The 20598-nt window shown below is 45.3% G+C and overlaps 1 protein-coding gene across 1 annotated transcript; it reads right to left on the reverse strand.

Moving 5' to 3' along the window:
• Nucleotides 1-1805: 1805 nt before the first annotated feature.
• On the reverse strand, nucleotides 1806-19201 carry LOC115186316 (importin subunit alpha-4). The gene is made up of 17 exons (XM_029745990.1): nucleotides 19023-19201; nucleotides 13491-13535; nucleotides 10624-10713; nucleotides 9941-9970; nucleotides 9742-9794; nucleotides 9549-9644; nucleotides 8885-8970; nucleotides 8682-8768; nucleotides 8375-8544; nucleotides 5323-5367; nucleotides 4048-4179; nucleotides 3572-3700; nucleotides 3277-3381; nucleotides 3092-3163; nucleotides 2665-2827; nucleotides 2475-2569; nucleotides 1806-2305 (listed from the first exon to the last, which is right to left on the reverse strand). Exons 1-17 carry the CDS (start codon nucleotides 19089-19091, stop codon nucleotides 2207-2209), a joined length of 1566 nt encoding a protein of 521 aa, XP_029601850.1. The 5' UTR covers nucleotides 19092-19201; the 3' UTR covers nucleotides 1806-2206.
• Nucleotides 19202-20598: the final 1397 nt, after the last annotated feature.

Genomic DNA, 20598 nt, shown 5'->3' on the forward strand with positions numbered 1-20598 from the left:
GTGTGTGTGTGTGTGTGTCTGGGTGTGTGTGTGTGTGTGTGTGTGTGTGGGTGTGTGTGTGGCTGTGTGTGTGTGTGTGTGGCTGTGTGTGTGTGTGTGTGGCTGTGTGTGTGTGGCTGTGTGTGTGGCTGTGTGTGTGTGTGTGTGTGTGTGGCTGTGTGTGTGTGTGTGGCTGTGTGTGTGTGTGTGTGTGTGTGGCTGTGTGTGTGTGTGTGGCTGTGTGTGTGTGTGTGTGTGGCTGTGTGTGTGTGTGTGGCTGTGTGTGTGTGTGTGGCTGTGTGTGTGTGTGTGGCTGTGTGTGTGTGTGGCTGTGTGTGTGTGTGGCTGTGTGTGTGTGGCTGTGTGTGTGTGGCTGTGTGTGTGTGGCTGTGTGTGTGTGGCTGTGTGTGTGTGGCTGTGTGTGTGTGGCTGTGTGTGTGACTGACTGAGTGACTGACTGAGTGACTGACTGAGTGACTGACTGAGTGACTGACTGAGTGACTGACTGAGTGACTGACTGAGTGACTGAGTGAGTGACTGAGTGACTGAGTGAGTGACTGAGTGAGTGACTGACTGTGTGAGACAGACTGTGTGTGAGAGAGAGACTCTGTGTGTGTAAATGTGTGACTGTGTGTGTGCGACTGTTTGTGTCTGTGCGTGTGCGACTGCGTGTGTGCGACTGTGACTAAGTGTGTGATTGTATTTGTGTGTGACTGTATTTGTGTGTGCCTGTTTGTGTGTGTGTGTGACTAAGTGTGTGACTGTCTGTGTGTGTGACTGTGTGCGTGTGTATGACTGTGTGCGAGTGTATGTGTGTGCGAGTGTATGTGTGTGTTTGTGAGTGACTGTGTGTGAGTGTATTTGTGTGTGTGTGTGACTGTCAGTGTGTGCATGAGTCAGTGTCAGTGTGTATGTGAGAGTGACTGTGTGTGTAAGTGAGAGTGACTGTGAGTGAGAGTGACTGTGTGAGAGTGACTGTGTGAGAGAGAGTGAGTGTGAGAGAGAGAGTGAGTGTGAGAGAGAGAGTGAGTGTGAGAGAGAGTGACTGTGTGAGTGAGAGACAGTGTGAGTGAGAGACAGTGTGAGTGAGAGACAGTGTGAGTGAGAGTGACAGAGTGAGTGAGTCACTGTCAGTGTGTGTGTGTGACTATTTGTTTGTGTGTGTGTGTGTGTGTGTATGAGAGTGACTGTGTGAGACAGTCTGTCTGAGTGTGTGAATGTATTTGTGTGTGCGCGCGCGCGAGTCACTGTGCGCATCTGAGTGACTGTCAGTGTGCGCGTCTGAGTGACTGTCAGTGTGCGCGTCTGAGTGACTGTCAGTGTGCGCGTCTGAGTGACTGTCAGTGTGCGCGTCTGAGTGACTGACTGACTGAGTGTGTGACTGACTGAGTGTGCGCGTCTCTTTCTGACTGTGTGTGTGTGTGTGTGTGTGTGTGTCTGACTGTGTGTGTGTGTGTGTGTGTGTGTGTCTGACTGTGTGTGTGGGTGTGTGTGTGTGTGTCTGACTGTGTGTGTGGGTGTGTGCGCGACCGACTGTGTGCGACTGACTGACTGTGTGTGTGTCTGACTGTTTGACTGTGTGTGGGTGTGTGACCGACTGTGTGCGACTGACTGTGTGTGACTGACTGTGTGTGTGTGCACGACTGACTGTGTGTGACTGACTGTGTGTGTGACCACGACTGAGGGAGAATGAGAATCCAAGGGACAATCCAGGGGTGAAGCACAAAACGAACCCGCAAACAAACGTCAGAATCCTTTCCCCATCTGTGATATATTGGCTTCTAAAACAAGTCTGCACAAATTCTTCCCAAGTGTCTTCAACTGTGTTTTTGTGCGTGTGTAGGTGTGTACATCGTGACATTTGGCAATTCAAAAATATTGCCCCAAAAGGCTTTTTCTTCCGTCCATATGATTTTCACGTGACATTTCAAAGCATCGACTACGAGTGCCTGAGATCAGATTGTATTGGTGCTGGATGAATTACCTGGACCCGTCTGGGTTACCAGGTTGTGATGGATGGTGGTAGTTTTTAGGGACCCTTCAGTACAGAGGTGGAGTATTGTAGTGGCGGTGGGTGAATCCTTCAGTTGCAAGATGGGTGGCCATGTTGAAGTAATAGTAGCTGTGTACAATCCTTCTGTAGCAAGTTGCCAGCTTGGTGGAGAGATAGGTGGATGAATGTCTGAGGTGGGTTTGACAGTACCCGTGCTGCTTGATGGACCGGCTCCTAGAACTTGAACTCCTTCGTCTGCAGGTTGGAGGCGGGGTCAAAGTTGAAGGTCCCCCCTTGGGTGGCTTCAGGAATTAAACTGGGATCCTCATCAATCTGAGGGAGAAAGAAGAAAGGTAAGAGGTGTTTGTATGTATGTATGTATGTATGTATGTATGTATGTATGTATGTATGTATGTATGTATGTATGTATGTATGTATGTATGTATGTATGTATGTATGTATGTATGTATGTATGTATGTATGTGTGTGTTTTATAACTCACATCGTCGCCTGAGAAGTACTGGTCGATGATCTCGAAGGCTAGTTTGTAGATGTCCTCATTCTCATGTTGCTGCAGATTCTCTATCTTCTCCAGACCTTAGAGCAGAGCAATGGAGGCGCAGTCAGACAACAGCAACATTCCCCTCAGACACACCTTCAGCCATGATGACAATATACACACACACACACACCTCCAGACTCCTCTATGATCTCAGCGATGGTGCTGGCCTCGTCTCCAGCCATGATGAGGACGTTCTTGAGGCCGTCCAGGACCACCTGGACCACCTGGGAGTCCTTCACTGACAGCAGGCTGCAGAACGGAGGGATCACATTCTGCTGCACCAGGTACTCCACCTACACACCAACATATCAGAACATACACAACTCAATACAGCAGGAAGAATATCTGACCGCTAACTCCTGACACGGGTGATTGTGAACGCAGGTTCAGTCACTGGGTGCCGACCAGTTCATCAACTCATTGGTATGAATGCTCCAGCTACAGAGGCCCTAGCCTGACAGCGCTAGCCCCGTACCGGTCTCTTGTACCTCTGTCCAAGTCAATAGTCTGGCTGATATTGAGGTTGCACTGTGTGTGTGTGTGAGTGTGTTACTTTCCTGGTCTTTCCTGCCGCTGATGGTGAGGTTGCTGATGGCCCATGCTGCCTCCTTCTGAGTGCCAAAGTCCCCCTGCAGACACACAGGCTGTCAGCACTACAGAACAACTCAGTACCCAGCAATGACAGAAATATAATCTCTCGCACAGTCAAACGCACACACCAACCACACACCACGGCTCTCACCTTGGCCAGTTGGTGGATGATCAAGGGGACGAGTCCTGCGTCGATCACTGCCTGAACCTGCTGCTGGTTCCCAGCCGTGATATTGGACAAGAACCACACTGCTTCCTGTAAACGAACCAATCACATGCGGTTATGCCAGAACACTTTCTGTTAACAGTCTAACCACACACAGTCAAACCAAACAACTTCTTATTGGCAGAAAAATCATAGAAAAGCCTTGACATAAGCTTCTTCCCTCCTCCCCGTTACCCTTGACTTTCCCGTTCCCTCTCCTAGGAGAGAGTGCGTGTTCTACCTTGTTGATCTTTTCTTTGGGGTGTGTGAGCAGGTTGGGGAAGTGGGAGAGGACGTCACAGTTGAGCACCACCTGTGTCTGCTCGTCTGTCCCAGTCACAATGTTACCCACCGCCCTCAGAGCAGCCGTCTGCAGGTAGTGACATCACAGCAAGTCAACACCCAAAATGTCAGCGTTTCAGAGAATGCATAGAACATCCTGAAAGTATTACTTATAAAATGCATAATTTCCTCCCTCCCTTGATATAAAATCACTGAGCTTTTCCTGAACATATAGCAGCATTTTTCTGCAAAAACTCCTACTCATAGTGATTGGTAGAGCCAAGATTTGTTGCTTTTATCAATCCAATCTTAGTAAATCAGTGTTTTTTTCTTCTTCCAGATAGGAAGGAGGTAGGAAATTATGCATTTTATAAGTACACCATACCAAAGTTTGTTAGTCTTCTAAAATCAGAATGTTATCAGTTGACTCCTTACCTGAACTTTGACCTCCTGGTGGCTGAGCAGGGGGACAAGGAAGGGGACCACGCCAGAGTCTATCACCATCTGAATCTGCTCGTTCCCACCGTCTGTCAGGTAGGACAGAGCCCACACCGTGTCCACAAGGATCTACAAACACACAGTGTTAACCAAGGAATCCAATAAGTGTTGTTTCACTAAAGTAGCTGAGTATGGTAGGGCTTAACATGATGATGGCAAACTGTTCATTTAGTTGTAATAAACATGTGCAGTGCTTTCAGAAAGTATTCACACCCCTGGACTTTTCACACATTTTTTTGTTACAGCCTAAATTTAAAATGTATTAAATAGAGATTTGTCACTGGCCTACACACAATAATGCCCCATAATGTGCTTAACAAGTCACATAAGTTGTCTGGACTGACTCTGTGTGCAATAACAGTGTTTAACGTGACTACCTCGTCTCCATACACAACACATACAATTATATGTAAGGTCCCTGAGTAGAGCAGTGAATTTCAAACACATATTCAACCACAAAGACCAGGGAGGTTTTCCAATGCCTCGCAAAGAATATTGGTAGATGGGTAAAAAAATAAAAGCAGACATTGAATATCCCGTTGAGCATTATGAAGTTATTAATTACACATTGGATGGTGTATTAATACACCCAGTCACTACAAAGATACAGGCGTCCTAACTCAGTTGCCGGAAAGGAAGGAAAATCGCTCAGGGATTTCACCATGAGGCCAAAGGTGACTTTAAAACAGTTACAGAGTTTAATGGCTGTGATAGGAGAAAACTGAGGATGGATCAACAACATTGTAGTGAGTGGCCGGGTTACAGTTTTGACCTAAATCTAGTTAAAAATCTATGTCAAGAACTGAAAATGGTTGTCTAGCAATGATCAACAACCAATTTGACAGAGCTTGAAGAATTTTGAAAATAATTTAAATATTTAAAAAATAAATAAAAAATTGGCAAATGTTGCACAATCCAGGTGTGGAAAGCTCTTAGAGATTTACCCAGAAAGACACACACCTGTATTGGCTGCCAAAGGTGCTTCTACAAAGTATTGACTCAGGGGTTTGAATACCTATGTCAATGAGATATATTTCTGCATTTCATTTTCAATAAATGTGCAAAGATGTCTAAACTTTTTTTCACTTTGTCATTATGGGGTATTGTGTGTAGATGGGTGAGATGGGGAGAATTCAGGCTGTAACAACACAATGTGGAATAAATCAAAGGGTGTGAATACTATCTGAAGGCACTGTATTCTCTCATACTTACATTTATATCTGTGTGGTATATAAGAACACACAGCGCTGGGAGAAGCTGGGAAAGAGACAAAAAACAAGTGGAGAGGAGTGTCAAAAGCAGACTGGAAATGTGGCCATGTAAAGTGATGTCGCTAAACATTCCCCCTAGTGATACGGGATTTGTCTGACACGCTGGAGAGAGCACCACTATAACTCTACTCGTAAATTGGAATACCTAAATGGCACTGGAGGGGATGACTACCGTTTTACGGGCTCCTAACCAATTGTGCTATTTGGTGTGTTTTTTCACATCGTTTGTAACTTATTTTGTACATAATGTTGCTGCTACCGTCTCTTACGACTGAAAAGAGCTTCTGGATATCAGAACAGCGATTACTCACCTCGAACTGGACAAAGATTTTTTTCTTTAATAAGTCTGACACGAAGGATATACTGTTTCTCCCGGACCAGGCCCAAATCCCAGTCCTTTGCATGAAGAAAAAGACGGAATACAGGGGGCACAGATCTGGGTACCTTGTGAGAATTCATTGGCCTGTGGGTAACCCGCCTCTACCATCTGTTCTATTGGCCAACATGCAATCACTGGAGAATAAACTGGATGAGCTCCGTTCGAGACTATCCTACCAATGGGACATTAAAAACTAATATCTTATGTTGTTTCACTGAGTCGTGGCTGAATGACGACCTGGATAATATAGAGCTGGCTGGGTTTTCCGTGCACCGGCAGGACTGAACAGCTACGTCCGGTAAGACGAGGGGTGGTGGTGTGTGTATTTGTCAATAACAACTGGTGCGCGATGTCTCGAGGTATTGCTTATCTCATGATAAGCTGCAGATCACACTATATTTTTTGTAGCCGTCATTTACCACCACAAACCGATGCTGGCACTAAGACCACACTCAACGAGCTGTATAGGGCCATAAGCAAACAAGAAAATGCTCATCCAGAAGTGGCGCTCCCAGTTGCCAGGGACTTTAATGCAGGCAAACTTAAATCCGTTTTACCTCATTTCTAACCAGCATGTTACTTGTGCAACCAGAGAAAAAAACTAAACAAGACCACCTTTACTCTACAAAGAGAAGCATACGAAGCTCTCCCTCACCCTCCATTTGGCAAATCTGACCATAATTATATCCTCCTGATTCCTGCTTACAAGCAAAAACTAAAGCATGAAGTACCAATGACTCACTCAATATGGAAGTGGTCAGATGACGTGGATGCTATGCTACAGGACTGTTTTGCTAGCACAGACTGGAATATCTTCCAGGACTCATCCAATGGCATTGAGGAGTACACCACCTCAGTCATTGTTCTCATCAATAAGTGACCGTACGTACATAAGCCATGGATTACAGGCAACATCCGCACCGAGCTAAAGGCTAGAGCTGCCGCTTTCAAGGAGCCAGACGCTTATATAAGAAATCCGGCTATGCCCTCAGATGAACCATCAAACAGGTAAAGCATCAATACAGGACAAAGATTGAATCCTACTTCACCGGCTCTGACGCTCGTCGGAAGTGGCAGCGCTTGCAAACTATTACGGACAACAAATGGAAACCCAGCTGCCCAGTGACACGAGCCTACCACAGGCTAAATGCCTTTTATGCTTGCGTCGAGGCAAGCAACACTGAAGCGTACATGACAGCACCAGCTGTTCCGGACAACTGTGTGATCACGCTCGCTGTAGCTGATGCGAGCAAGGCCTTTAATCAGGTCAAAATTCACAAGGCCAGATGGATTAACAGGACGTGTACTCAGACCATGCACGGACCAACTGGCAAGGGTCTTCACTGACATTTTCAACCTCACCGAGTCTGTAATAGAGTAGGCTTCAAGCAGATCACCATAGTCCATGTGCCCAAGAAAGCAAAGGTTACCTGCCTAAATGACTACCGCCCCGTAACACTCACATCAGTAGCCATGAAGTGCTTTGAAAGAATGGTCATGGCTCACAACACCATCATCCCAGAAACTCTAGACCCACTCCAATTCACATACCGCCCCAACAGATGACGCAATCTCAATCACACTCCCCTTTCCCACCTGGAAAAAAGGAACACCTATGTGAGAATGCTGTTCATTGACTACAGCTCAGCGTTCAACACCATAGTGCCCTCCAACCTCATCACTAAGCTAAGGACCCTGGGACTGAACACTTCCCTCTGCAACTGGCTCCTGGACTTCCTGACGGGCCACCCCCAGGTAATAAGGGTAGGCAACAACACATCTGCCACACTGATCCTCAACACGGGGGCCCCTCAGGGGTGCGTGCTTAGTGCCTTCCTGTACGCCCTGGTGACCCACAACTGCGTGGCCAAGAACGACTCCAACACCATCATTAAGTTCTGACAACACAACTGGTAGGCCTGATCACCGACAACAATAAGACAGCCTATAGGGAGAAGGTCAGAGACCTGGCAGTGTGGTGCCAGGACAACAACCTCTCCCTCAACGTGGTCAAGACAAAGGAACTGATCGTGGACTACAGGAAAAGGAGGGCCGAACACGCCCCCATTCACATCAACGGGGCAGTAGCCGAGCGGGTGGAAAGTTAAGTTCCTTGGTGTCCACATCACCAACGAACTATCATGGTAAAACACACCAAGACAGTCATGAAGAGGGCACGACAACACAGTTTCCCCCTCAGGAGACTGAAGAGATTTAGCATGGGTCCCCAGAACCTCAAAAAGTTGTACAGCTGCACCATTGAGAGCATCCTGACCGGTAGCATCACCGCCTGGTTTGGCAACCTCTTGGCATCCGACCGTAAGGCACTACGGCCAAGTACATCACTTGGCGCGTACGGCCAAGTACATCACTGAGGCCAAGCTTCCTGACATCAAGGATCTATATACTTTGCGGTGTCAGAGGAAGGCCCCAAAAAATTGTCAGACTCCAGTCACCCAAGTCATAGACTGTTCTCTCTGCTACCGCATGGCAAGCGGTGCCGGAGTGCCAAGTGTGGGACCAAAAGGCTCCTTAACAGCTTCTACCCCCAAGCGATAAGACCGCTGAACAATTGGCCACTGACTATTTGCATTTGAACAGAACACACACGTACCTCCTGTACTGTCTCCATGGGGGGCGGTGGGTCCTTGTTGCGGCAGAGGTTGACGATGACCCAGGTGACGTTACGGAGGAAGGTGATGGGGATGGAGGGGTTAATGAAGGACAGCAGGGGCTTGACCACGCCCAGGGAGATAACGTAATCCCTGCACTGTGGCCCGTCGCCTGGGGGAGGAGCATCACAGGTCAAAGGCCATCATCGGGGCACCAGTTTTTCCTGGTCCGGTCACATGGTTAGTCATTACAGACGAAACACACAAACATAACGTCAATGATGTGTTAACTGTATCAGCCATACTCACCTATGATGTTGCCTAGCGCCCACACGGCCTGTTCACACACATTGTGATGGGGAGATTGGAGCAGCCTCAGAAACAGGGGAACAGCATCTGTACATGAGTACAAACACAGTGAGGAATTGTCAATTTAACACACACAAAAGAAAAACATTAGTGAAGCCCAGACAGAATAACAGTGGAGCAGAATGACCGCAGGGTGAACTTACTGGACTTGACCACAGCCTGGGTCTGTTGTGACGTGCCAGACGCTATGTTGGTCAGGGCCCAGGCTGCCTCAAACTGAAGAGACGGACTGGAGGAGAAAGGAGGGGGGAGAGAGAAAGATCATTCTAGGGCTTCCATTATTATGAACACGTCTTTCTCCTAACCCTGCCCTCGCTTCTTCCTCCTCTTCAGTCCACACAAACAATGTGTGTGTAAACAATGGTGTGTTGGGTTGCAGTGCTCGCTGTGCTCCAGGAATTTCAGTGTCTGTCTGACAGACTGCAGCAGTCGCCATGACAGCTGTGCATCCGCAGCTCATCGCTATGGTAACCCTCCAACCCCTGTGCCCTCCTGTACCGACTCCTGGGTATGTGCGCGCGTCTGTCCCCTTCATGAACACAAGGTCCTGTGTGTGTGTTTGGCCCTGAACACAACGAGGTCCTGGGAATGGGGGAAATCCAGAGGACAGGAATGCTCTTTTATTTGGATTGGCACCGGACGGCAGGGCCAACGGACCACCCTGTGCCTCACACACACACACACTAGTAGCCCCTCTACATCATGTATCCTAGCCAGTCTTAAGTAATCCCAGTAAAAATGTCCCAACAGTGCATTAGTAGAGACAGTCCAGGGGAGGACATTGGGTTAACGCATCAGCAGACTCACTTGTCGTCTCTCTCCAGACATTTGACTAAGATGGGCAGGATGCCAGACTTTATCAAGTCATCAATGGGAGGGTTTCTGTCACTGGAGAGGAGTTTTCTGACGGACACAAAAACAGGAAAAGTTATGTTTCAATCATGGAATACAAAACAGGGTGAGCGGTTGAAAACAGAGAAGAGATCTCACACACACTTACCTGGCAGCCTGTACGGCACTAAGCTGGACCACGGCATTATCACTGGTGGCGTTCTTCAGAGAGAGAGAGAACAAGTTACAGCACCACACTCTCACAGGAGGAGGGAGGTAGGGAAGGAGACAGGGAGAGAATGGGACGGAGAACAAAAGAGAATGAAGTTTGTCACTATTCTTTGTTTGTACACAAAGTTGAGCCTTACCTGTAAGATGGCCTCTAGCGTGACGTTTTGCTGCAGAGTGGGAAGGGATGGGACAAAATCAGTACCAAGTTACAGATAAACAACATCAACAACATGGGGGAAGGGGATACAATTCACATAAACATCTGGCTACTTCACACTGATCGGTCAACATGTCATTGATACACACACAGTCTGTCCCTCTCGGTCTCGCTCCACACGCCAGTGTTTTCAGAGTGCTGTGTTTCCTCTGCTGCCGAGTTGGTGTGTTGGCTGGCTGGTTGAGGCTGAATGAGCTCACAGGCTGAGAATGCCATGCTACGCCATCATAACCATATTTCACCCGGTAGCAGCTAGGTCAGGCCAGGCCCTATTCCTCATCTCATTAGCGCAATGACAGGCCTCCAGTCAGCAGGGTGACAAGGCTTTGAGCACGATACAAACCCTAGAGAAGCCATGGGGGCATCGGAGAGACCAGGGGGGCTTAAGGACGCATGTCTAGATTACAACATCATACATAGAAATGCATTTTATAGAGATGACACAATGTCCAATGCCAGTAGCACTTCAGGAGGAATGGCCACACCTGCCCTGGCCAAACAGACAGAAATGTACTGCCTAGATTCTCTATCTGGAACAAGTCTCTCGTCCCACTGCAATAGCAAATGGGTCGCTGAAGTGGAACACACAGACATCCCACATACCCCTTTGAAGTCGGAGTCGAAGTCGGAGTCCTCCAGACTGTCCTCCTGTGGGACATTCCTCTTCTTCAGGAGATGCTCATCTCGTTTGTTCTGACGGAAGAGTGCGGAGGGACAAGAGAATAAAACACATTGATGAACACTCAAATATGCGACAGAGTAGCAGCGCAAACTCCTACAGCAAACTTTTTGTGACTGCGAGCCAGATATAGGTCGAAAAACAGCTGACCCTCGCATCCCTAGAATGTGTGTGTACTGGTGTATGTTGGGGTCATCTCTGGAACCTGTAAGGAGAGACTAAGTACAAACCCGGTGTTGTTATAGGGGATGTCCCCTATAGTTATTAAACTTTACATAGAGACACACTAATCAAAAACACCCCAATTAAAACAAAGGAATACACTCCCAGAAAGTTGAGGAGCAGGCACAGTGAGACACACCCATACTGGTGTTGAATAGAGCGTGAAAAAGACAGACACAGCCGGTCGGCATGTGAGTCAGTGGGAGGGAGGGAGGGAGGAGAATCCCTTGGCCTACATTCCAGTGTGTGCTGCAGTGCTGGGCCGTGCGTCACTGCTGGTGACTAACCATCCCTGTGCTGCTCTCTGCTCTGGCATAATGGAATGTGCAGCCAGACTACAGCAACACACTAACTCGGCTCTTTCTTTTTCGCTCTCTCACTGAATTAGGCCCTAAACTAGTTTCTAGCCATGTCTCCCTCTCTTCCTCAATGGTAACTTAGCAACGACTACAGGCGATTGTTTTAACCTCAGAGAAAGAAAAGACGTGTGAAGAGGAAGGAGAGTGAGGAGCGTGTCAAAGCCCTGAGGGGGGTTTACGGAGGAAGAATGAGTTGGGGGAGGGGAAAGTAAGATTCAAAGCCATGACCAGGGGACTCGTGTCAGAGAGATCAAGTAAACATGAGAGCAGCGGATTGTTGGATGTATGAGTGACAGGGATACCTGCCAATCACCGGAGAGGAGAAGAGAAACCCTTCGGTTTCTGGCTCTTGACAACACAGGGCTGCAATGATATGAGCAAATAATCTAACAGCGGTTTTTTAAAGAAAATATTGTGACTGCGATTTTGATCAAAACACTTGGGTGAACTGTTGGAATCATAAAAATAAAATTGGTATTCCGATTCTATGGTGTGGCATGACAACTAATGACAAAGACAGGTAGAGTAGAAGTTGTGACAGGGTAGGACCCAAAGTGTTGTTCAAAGTTTCCCAGGGGACCCTTATTATATTTGAATGTTACATTCATGGCGTTGCACATGTCAATATTGCAATTTCGATTAAAATTTGATTCATTGTGCAGCCCTATTACAAAGGTGTAAGTAAATGCATGACAACCATACTAATTGGGTGTATTGTAGCCATTACAGGGTTCCGATTTAGGCATCCACATCAAACAGGCAAGCACAGTAAGCACCTCAGGATAGATTACATCTGGATATTCTTGTAAATCTCTGCTAATCTCCATGGACTGCCATCTAATCTAGGTTTCAGCATCCTGATGATGTAGTCTCTTAATGATCACCAAGTCTGGATAGTACAGTGACATTACATAGGTATGCATATCAAGGCAAAGGGTAGTGGGCATGTGGAGGGACTTAGGCATGGACGGTACGCCGTATATTTGGAAATAGCCACGGGATGGTTTTTCAATACCATTAAAACTATTTCTTGGATTATTATTTCTTTTTTAATACACTTGAATATTTGTAGCTACTTTTTAAGTGAATACCTGCAATCAACTTGTGCAATTTGTTGGGAGATAAAGAAGATTGCGTTCTTCATTTCACCGGTCACATCATTTTTGATAATGAAGCTTAAACGGTAGTACCCGTTCACGTGGGGTTTGTTTACAAGCACACAACAATGAGAGACCGGAGCCTTGTGAGTCACTCGCTGTTGAGCAGCACACGCCAGGTGATCTAGTTACAGAGTGGAATTCACAACTAAATGTTAGCCCTGTTAGATATCTTATAACTGTTAAGTTAACTGTCTAAAATGTGCTAAATGCTCTACAGTTGTGCATTTGGTTTGCTAATTTAGTAGCTAGTTAGCTATCTAGGTAAGTTATCTAGCTAAGTGGTTAGCTTCTTCCAAAATCAAGCTTTGCTTGCTGGTAACAGTAGAGAATCCCCTCCTGGATCAAGAGCCTTGCTGTCTAATATTTGTTTTGTGCGTGCAGCAAAGTGTGGAGCATTTTTTAGTTACTTGTATAACTGGGATGAGCTGGGATGTCTGTCCTGAAAATAGTTTAGGTCAGACACTCTATAAAATGTTTGCAAAGCGCTCGTTAGCATTTTCAATGGGATTTTACATGTACTTGTTAGCATTGCTAACATGCGAATTAAAAAGGCTCAGTGGGGGTTGAAAATAGCGCCCTTTGCGTTCAGTTATAACCAAATAAACCGGTACGGCACAAGGTCAGTGTGACAATCTGGATAAGCCTAGAGGGAGCAGCTGAATGACAAAGGCAATTTCTACCTGCAGAAAATCACCGCAGTGGGCCAAACAAAGAAACCCAACTACTTAGTTTACGGTTATGGAAAAGGGGAGAAGGCAGTTTACAGGGATCAGAGCCCAATCCAGAGAGGTGAAATATCATGTTTGGGTCATGGTCAGAAAATGAGGGAGTCAAATTGGGGTTAGTGCCCCCATAGAGGAATCATTCAGGATGGATTGAGACGAATACCAAGTCTATGTCTGGGGCAAGACACAGGGTGAGAAAAGAACAACCTGTCTATAGATCTGTGTGTGTGTGGTAAGCAGGGAGGTCAATATTAATATAGGGAGCAGTGGAAGTACACCTACAAATTGTGCATCACCAAAATATAAATTAGGCTTCTTCTCTCACCTTCCTCAGCTCGACTGTCACGTCATTTCGATGTCTTCTCATAGTCTGGAACACAAACACACAGGGAGCAATATGAGACAGACAATAATTCATTGAAAACACATTTTATCTCCCTCTCTGGACTTCTTAATGGCACAAATTGCTTTTGGAAGCAGCATGAAGAGATACTAGAAAGTAATATAGGCCTAGGTCAGAACATAGGAATTGAGGGGTAAAATATGTAAGCAATAGGCTAAAAGCACAAGTTACACACACACCACTTGATATCGTAATGGTTCAGGTTAATCAATGTGTGTTTGTGTAACGGTAATGTGTTCTTAGTCCACTCATGACTGTGAGCTGGTCTCAGATCTTGTGACTGTGCGTTGCGGTTCATATTGCCATCCTAAATAGCCCCTTACGTCATGTGGGCCAGTCACATCATCCCAGCCTTGGTCTGGTCTTGACCCTGTCTGGGGAGGCTGAGGAGCAGAGAACCAGAGGGAGACCCCTCTCCTTTCTCTAACAACCAAACATTGACCCAGCCAAAACACCTGTCTCTGTCAGAGCACCTGTCGCACCTAGATCAGCAGAGGGCAAGTGTGGGTCTGTGCAGGCTTTTGTTATAGCCAAGCACTAACACACCTGATTCAGATTGAAGACCATGATTAACAGATACAGGCCTTCAGAAAGTATTCACACCCCTTGACTTTTCCACATGTTGTGTTACAGCCTGAATTTAGATTTTTTTCTTCCTTCAAATTAACTTGAAATGAAAAGCTGAAATGTCTTGAATCAAGTATTCAACCCCTTGGTTATGGCAAGCCTAAATAAGTTCAGAAGTAAAATTGTGCTTAACAAGTCACATAATAAGTTGCATGGACTCACTGTGTGCAATAATAGTGTTTAACATTGGTTTTGTATATGACTACCTCATCTCTGTACCCCACACACACAGATAATTGTATGGTTCCTCAGCCGAGCAGTGAATTTCAAACACTGATTCAACCACAAAGACCAGGGAGGTTTTCCAATGTCTCGCATAGGTCACCTATCGATAGATGGGGAGAAAATAAATAAAGGCAACATTGAATATCCATTTGAGCATGGTGAAGTTATGAATGACACTTTGGATGGTGTTTCAATACACCCGGAGACAGGTGTCCTTCCTAACTCAGTTGCCGGAGAGGAAGGAAACCACTCAGATTTCACCATGAGGCCAATCATGACTTTAAAACAGTTGCAGAGTTTAATGGCTGTGATAGGCGAAAACTGAGAACGGATCAACAACGTACAGTGCATTCGGAAATTCTTCAGACCCCTTTACTTTTTCCACATTTTGTTACGTTACAGCCTTATTCTAAATATCATCAAATCTACACACAATACCCCATAATGACAAAGCGAAACAAGGTTTTTAGAAATGTTTGCACAATTAAACTGAAATACCTTATTTACATAAGTATTCAGACCCTTTGTTATGACACATGAAATTGAGCTCAGGTGCATCCTGTTTCCATTGATCATCTTTGAGATGTTTCTATAACTTTATTGGAGTCCACCAGTGGTAAAGTGCCAGAGTTCCTCTGTGGAGAATCTTCCTGAAGGACAACCATCTCTGCAGCACTCCACCAATCAGGCCTTTATGGTCGAGTGGCCAGGCGGAAGCCACTCCTCAGTAAAAAAGGCACATGACAGCCCACTTGATTTGCCAAAAAGACTCAGACCATAAGAAACTGGATTCTCTTGTCTGATGAAACCAAGATTGAACTCTTTGGCTTGAATGCCAAGCGTCACGTCTGGAGGAAACCTGGCACCATCCCAACGGTGAAACATGGTCGTGGCAGCATCATGCTGTGGGGATGTTTTTCAGCAGCAGGGACTGGGAGACTAGTCAGGATATTAGGGAAGATGAAAAGAGAAAACCTGCTCCAGAACGCTCAGGACCTCATACTGGGGTGAAGGTTCACCTTCAACAGGACAACGACCCTAAGCACACAGCCAAGACAACGCAGGAGAGGCTTCGGGACAAGTCTCTGAATGTCGTTGAGTGGCCCAGCCAGAGCCCGGACTTGAACCCGATCTAACATCTCTGGAGAGACCTGAAATTAGCTGTGCAGCAACCTGACAGAGCTTGAGGAGATCTGCAGAGAACAAATGGGAAACACTCCCCAAATACAAGTGTGCCAAGCTTGTAGAATCATACCCAAGAAGACTCAAGGCTGTAATTGCTGCCAACGGTGTGAATACATAGAAATATTACATGTTACACAGGTTTTTTTTTTTAAATACATTTGCAGAAATTTCAAAAAATATACATGTTTTTGCTTTGTCATTATGGGGTATTGGGTGTAGATTGATGAACATTTTTGTATTCAATTTTAGAATAAGGCTGTAATGTAAAAGAATGTGGAAAAAGGTCTAGGGGTCTGAATACTTTCCAAATGCACTGTAGTTACTCCACAATACTAACATAAATGACAGTGAAAAGGAAGCCTGTACAGAAGAAAAATATTCCAAAGCATGCATCTTGTTTGCAATAAGGCGCTAAAGTTAAACTGCAAAAAAATATGGCAAAGAAATGAACTTTATGTACTGATTACAAAGCGTTATGTTTGGGGCAAATCCAACAACATGTAACAGTACCATGCTTCATATTCTCAAGCATGGTGGTGGCTGCATCATGTTATGGGTAGGCTTGTCGTCGGCAAGGACTAGGGAGTTTAGAATGGAAAGAAACAGAATAGAGCTAAGCACAGGCAAAATCCTAGAGGAAAACCTGGTTCAGTCTGCTTTCCAACAGACACAAGGAGACAAATGCACTTTTCAGCAGGACAATAACCTAAAACACAAGGCCAAATATACACTGGAGTTGCTTACCAAGACAACATTGAATGTTCCTGAGTGGCCTAGTTAAATGTTTTCAAAAATGTTTTTACTTTGTCGTCATGGGGTATTGTGTGTAGATGGGTGAGAAAAAAAGATATTTAATCCCTTTTTAATTCCGGCTGTAACACAAAATGTGGAATAAGTCAAGGTCTATGAATACTTTCTTTAGGCACTGTACATATATTAGGCTGTAGTCTAAATATAGCTTGACCGGTGAGCAGTGTCCTGAGCCAACAGTGTGTTACTCCTGGATATGGTGTTCTGGGGTGAACATTAAGGCACAGAACACTGACTGAGCAAGTTCAAACCCGTTAGAATTGACAGAGAAAAACAGATATCTGATAAGTAATGCTCATGGCTCAACCATAAGCTGGGCTGCATCTCACATGATATCCCATAAGGCTGTTCATCGAGAGACTGTTGAACAGAGGAATTGGTCAAAGTAGTCCCTTCTGCTGGTGCAGTTTCAGATCATCCTAGTGGTTAAGGTCAGGATTAGGTAACCTCATCCTAGATCTGTGGTTATGAGCAAGTTCAACCTAGATCAAACCCCAATGATTGATTTTCCCAGTACTCACCATACTGATGTACTATAGAGTGGGTGCCAGACTGTTTCTGTATTCAACGAAGCTACATTGTTGCCTCGCCAAGACAACGCACTTTGGCCAGAGCAGAAACACCCAGAGTACCATTCATATAGTGATAGCTACAGTATTCATACTCAGTAGCCTATTTGTAAAATCTAGCAGAAACACTTAAGTTAAATTCTGAAGGGGGGAGGATGATGCATTTCTTTACTAATCCTCAAAATCATTGCAGAAACACAACTCCCAGGTCGTAGATCAGTGCTGCTTAGGGGCTTCTTCTACTTCCTGGCCCCTCTAGAGGGCCACAGATCGGGTTGTACCTCCAGTGAGAACCCAAGCCAGACCTCCAGGATGCCCGAAATAGCCCCAGTGGCTGTCATAGTAGCCATGTGTTTGTCACATTGGCTCTCAGTTTCAAAACAACAACCTATGAGACTGGTCCACTTCCCATGGTTTTAGATGGCTCCCAAAGACAATCAACTCTAATCCAACAATTACTCAGAAAACCCATTCATTCATACAGTGGGGGTATCCCAAAGATTACTATTTGTACAACTCTGTACAGACAGAAATGTATGTGTTATTGTCGAAGATGGCACGGCTAACCACTATGAATGCACGAGGTCAGCATGCCATAGTTTTTAATAATACCACTAGCATCAGCTGAAAACAATGACAGCTTTCGTGACAATGACTACTCAGCCACGAGATACAGAACGATACAGATAACAAGCTATTGACGGTGGAAGCGGCAAGTAAACAGATGCAGGCAATTAACAACATCTTCACCTAGTTAGCTAGCTACACAAGAATATTTGCTGCACAGGCCGTTGTTCAAATGATTATTTTAGCTGTCTAGCTTGCTAGTTCACAGTTCATTACGGCAGGATGATTCCGACCTTGCCTGACAGACTGATACCTCAGATTAATGTCATATATTTGTTTGGAAAATTTAATCTCACAAGCTTTAGAAGTCAGAATGTTGAATACAATATTTTAATGTACTGCACCAGTTGACTGTGCCGTTGATCCTCTTGTTTACACTGAGCTGCACTGGGATCGGAAAGTCATCAAGGTTATATTAAGACACTGCAGAGCAGGCGCAAGATATAAAATGTACTTCAATACAGGGTTGTGATATACCACTGTACATTTTACCTTTACCCAAACTGATACATCGAAAAGATTGAAATACTGCTGTTTCTTTTTTAAAAACTGCCCATTTCATCCTCACGCTAGCTAGCAGTAGCCATTATGCAATGGCACATGGCATTAAACAACAAAGGAGCTGATTGGCTGACACTGCCATTCCAAAATGGTTGCTGTGGCTACTGCTATGACAATGAGGACGGAAATTGAAGTTTTCTGGAAAAATTTGCAGTATTTCAATCTTCTCCATGTATCATTTTAGATCAAGGAAAATGTGGAGTACAGTGGTATATCCCACCCCTACATTGAGGTACGTTTTCCGACCCATATCTCGCATCTGCTAGGCCGTGTGTCCATGATGGCGTTCCGACCCCAGTGTAGGTCAATGTAAACAAGCGTAACTGTAGGGTCGCAATCATCGGTCCAATTATGGTTGGATATGGGTGCTAGCAAAAAAGACAAGTTATCAAGGGGGTCTAATTAGCTAATAGATAGCCAAACCAGCTAGTTGTCGACATATACTCTAACTACTCTGGATTATGCTTGTTGGGCTGTCAACTCTAACGTTAGTCTGCTTTCAAAACCGGTGGTACGATAGCTTAGTTAGGTAACGTTAATCAGCTAACGTTAGTTACCTAGGCTAGAGCTTTTCGTTGTCGGTGAAACCGGCTGACATTTCAAGCTATTTGATGGAGAATTAGGGCCGTAAACCACGCCCGTTCGTTATGATGATGACGAATAAACGGAGGATATTCCGGATAAACTCAGCACACAACAGCAGGCTGGCGGCGAATAGCTAGCTAACTTAGTTGACTTGACAGGCTTCATCAAAAGATTGTCAGACAAGGCCGGGGAAGATAGCCGGTGTCTTAAAATAAAATCCTACACGGATCATTGTCTAAACCACCCTATCCAAATGCACTCCTACCTCGACATCGCGTCCCTTGTTTTTGAAGCTCTTGATACGGTGGTTATCCAAGCCGGCGTTTTCTGCCATGGCTGTTTGCTGGCTAAGAGTACTCCGGCGTTCGTGATCTCCAGTGAAAGACAGAGCAACTACGCGGCGGAGTACAGGGAGTGGGCGGCTACGGTAGCAGAGAGGGAGGAGCTCGGAGACCGGTTGTCCTATTTTTGATGGACTCCCTGACGTCGCACAGAGACAGATGCTATGTTGACGTAACAGTCTGAACTAGGAAACTCGGAAATGTCTCACATGCTAACTGGTTGTACACGTGTCGCATTCAACGAAATTGCAAGTCGAAAATATCCGAGTTTCCTAGTTCCGACTAGAATTTGAACGCGGCAAAAGCATCACCAACATAGAGATCGTTCGTTACCATACTTCTCCGGTGCGGTATGTGTGGTTAATCACGTTACATTTTGTGATACAATTTTTTAAAGGGGAAAATGTCAAATATGCACCACGAACTAACCCTACACTTAGAGAAAGAGAAATATTCAGACCCCTTTACTTCTTCCACATGTTATTATATTACCGTCTTATTCTAAAATTGATTAAATAGTTTTTTACCCCTCACCAATCTACACACAATATCAACATGACAAAGCAAAGACAGGTTTTTAGAAATGTTTACAAATTAATTACAAATAAAAAATATCACATTGAATGATTCAGAGGACAACTGGGTGAAAGTGTTGTGGTCAGATGAGACCAAAATGGAGCTCTTTGGCATCAACTCAACTCACTGTGTTTGGAGGAGAAGGAATGCTGCCTATGACCCCAAGAACACCATCCCCACCGTCAAACATGGAGGTGGAAACATTATGCTTTGGGGGTGTTTTTCTGCTAAGGGGACAGGACAACTTCACCGCATCAAAGGGACGATGGACGGGGCCATGTACTGTCAAATCTTGGGTGAGAACCTCCTTCCCTCAGCCAGGGCATTGAAAATGGGTCGTGGATGGGTATTCCAGCATGACAATGACCCAAAACACATGGCCAAGGCAACAAAGGAGTGGCTCAAGAAGAAGCACATTAAGGTCCTGGAGTGGCCTAGCCAGTCTCCAGACCTTAATCCCATAGAAAATCTGTGGAGGGTGCTGAAGGTTCGAGTTGCCAAACGTCAGCCTCGAAACCTTAATGACTTGGAGAAGATCTGCAAAGAGGAGTGGGACAAAATCCCTCCTGAGATGTGTGCAAACCTGGTGGCCAACTACAAGAAACGTCTGACCTCTGTGATTGCCAACAAGGGTTTTACCACCAAGTCATGTTTTGCAGAGGGGTCAAATACTTATTTCCTCATTAAAATGCAAATTGACGTGTTTTTCTGTTTTTTGGTTTTGTTATTCTGTCTCTCACTGTTCAAATAAACCTACCATTAAAATTATAGACTGATAATTTCTTTGTCAGTGGGCAAACGTACAAAATCAGCAGGGGATCAAATACTTTTTTCCCTCACTGTACACCTTACAGCCACTCATGTACCATGGCCTAACCAATTACATTTTTCCCATCAGGATTTTGACCCATTAACTACATAGTG

This window comes from Salmo trutta, unplaced genomic scaffold (genome assembly GCF_901001165.1).
Source record: "Salmo trutta unplaced genomic scaffold, fSalTru1.1, whole genome shotgun sequence".
In the NCBI taxonomy this organism is placed as follows: domain Eukaryota; kingdom Metazoa; phylum Chordata; class Actinopteri; order Salmoniformes; family Salmonidae; genus Salmo; species Salmo trutta.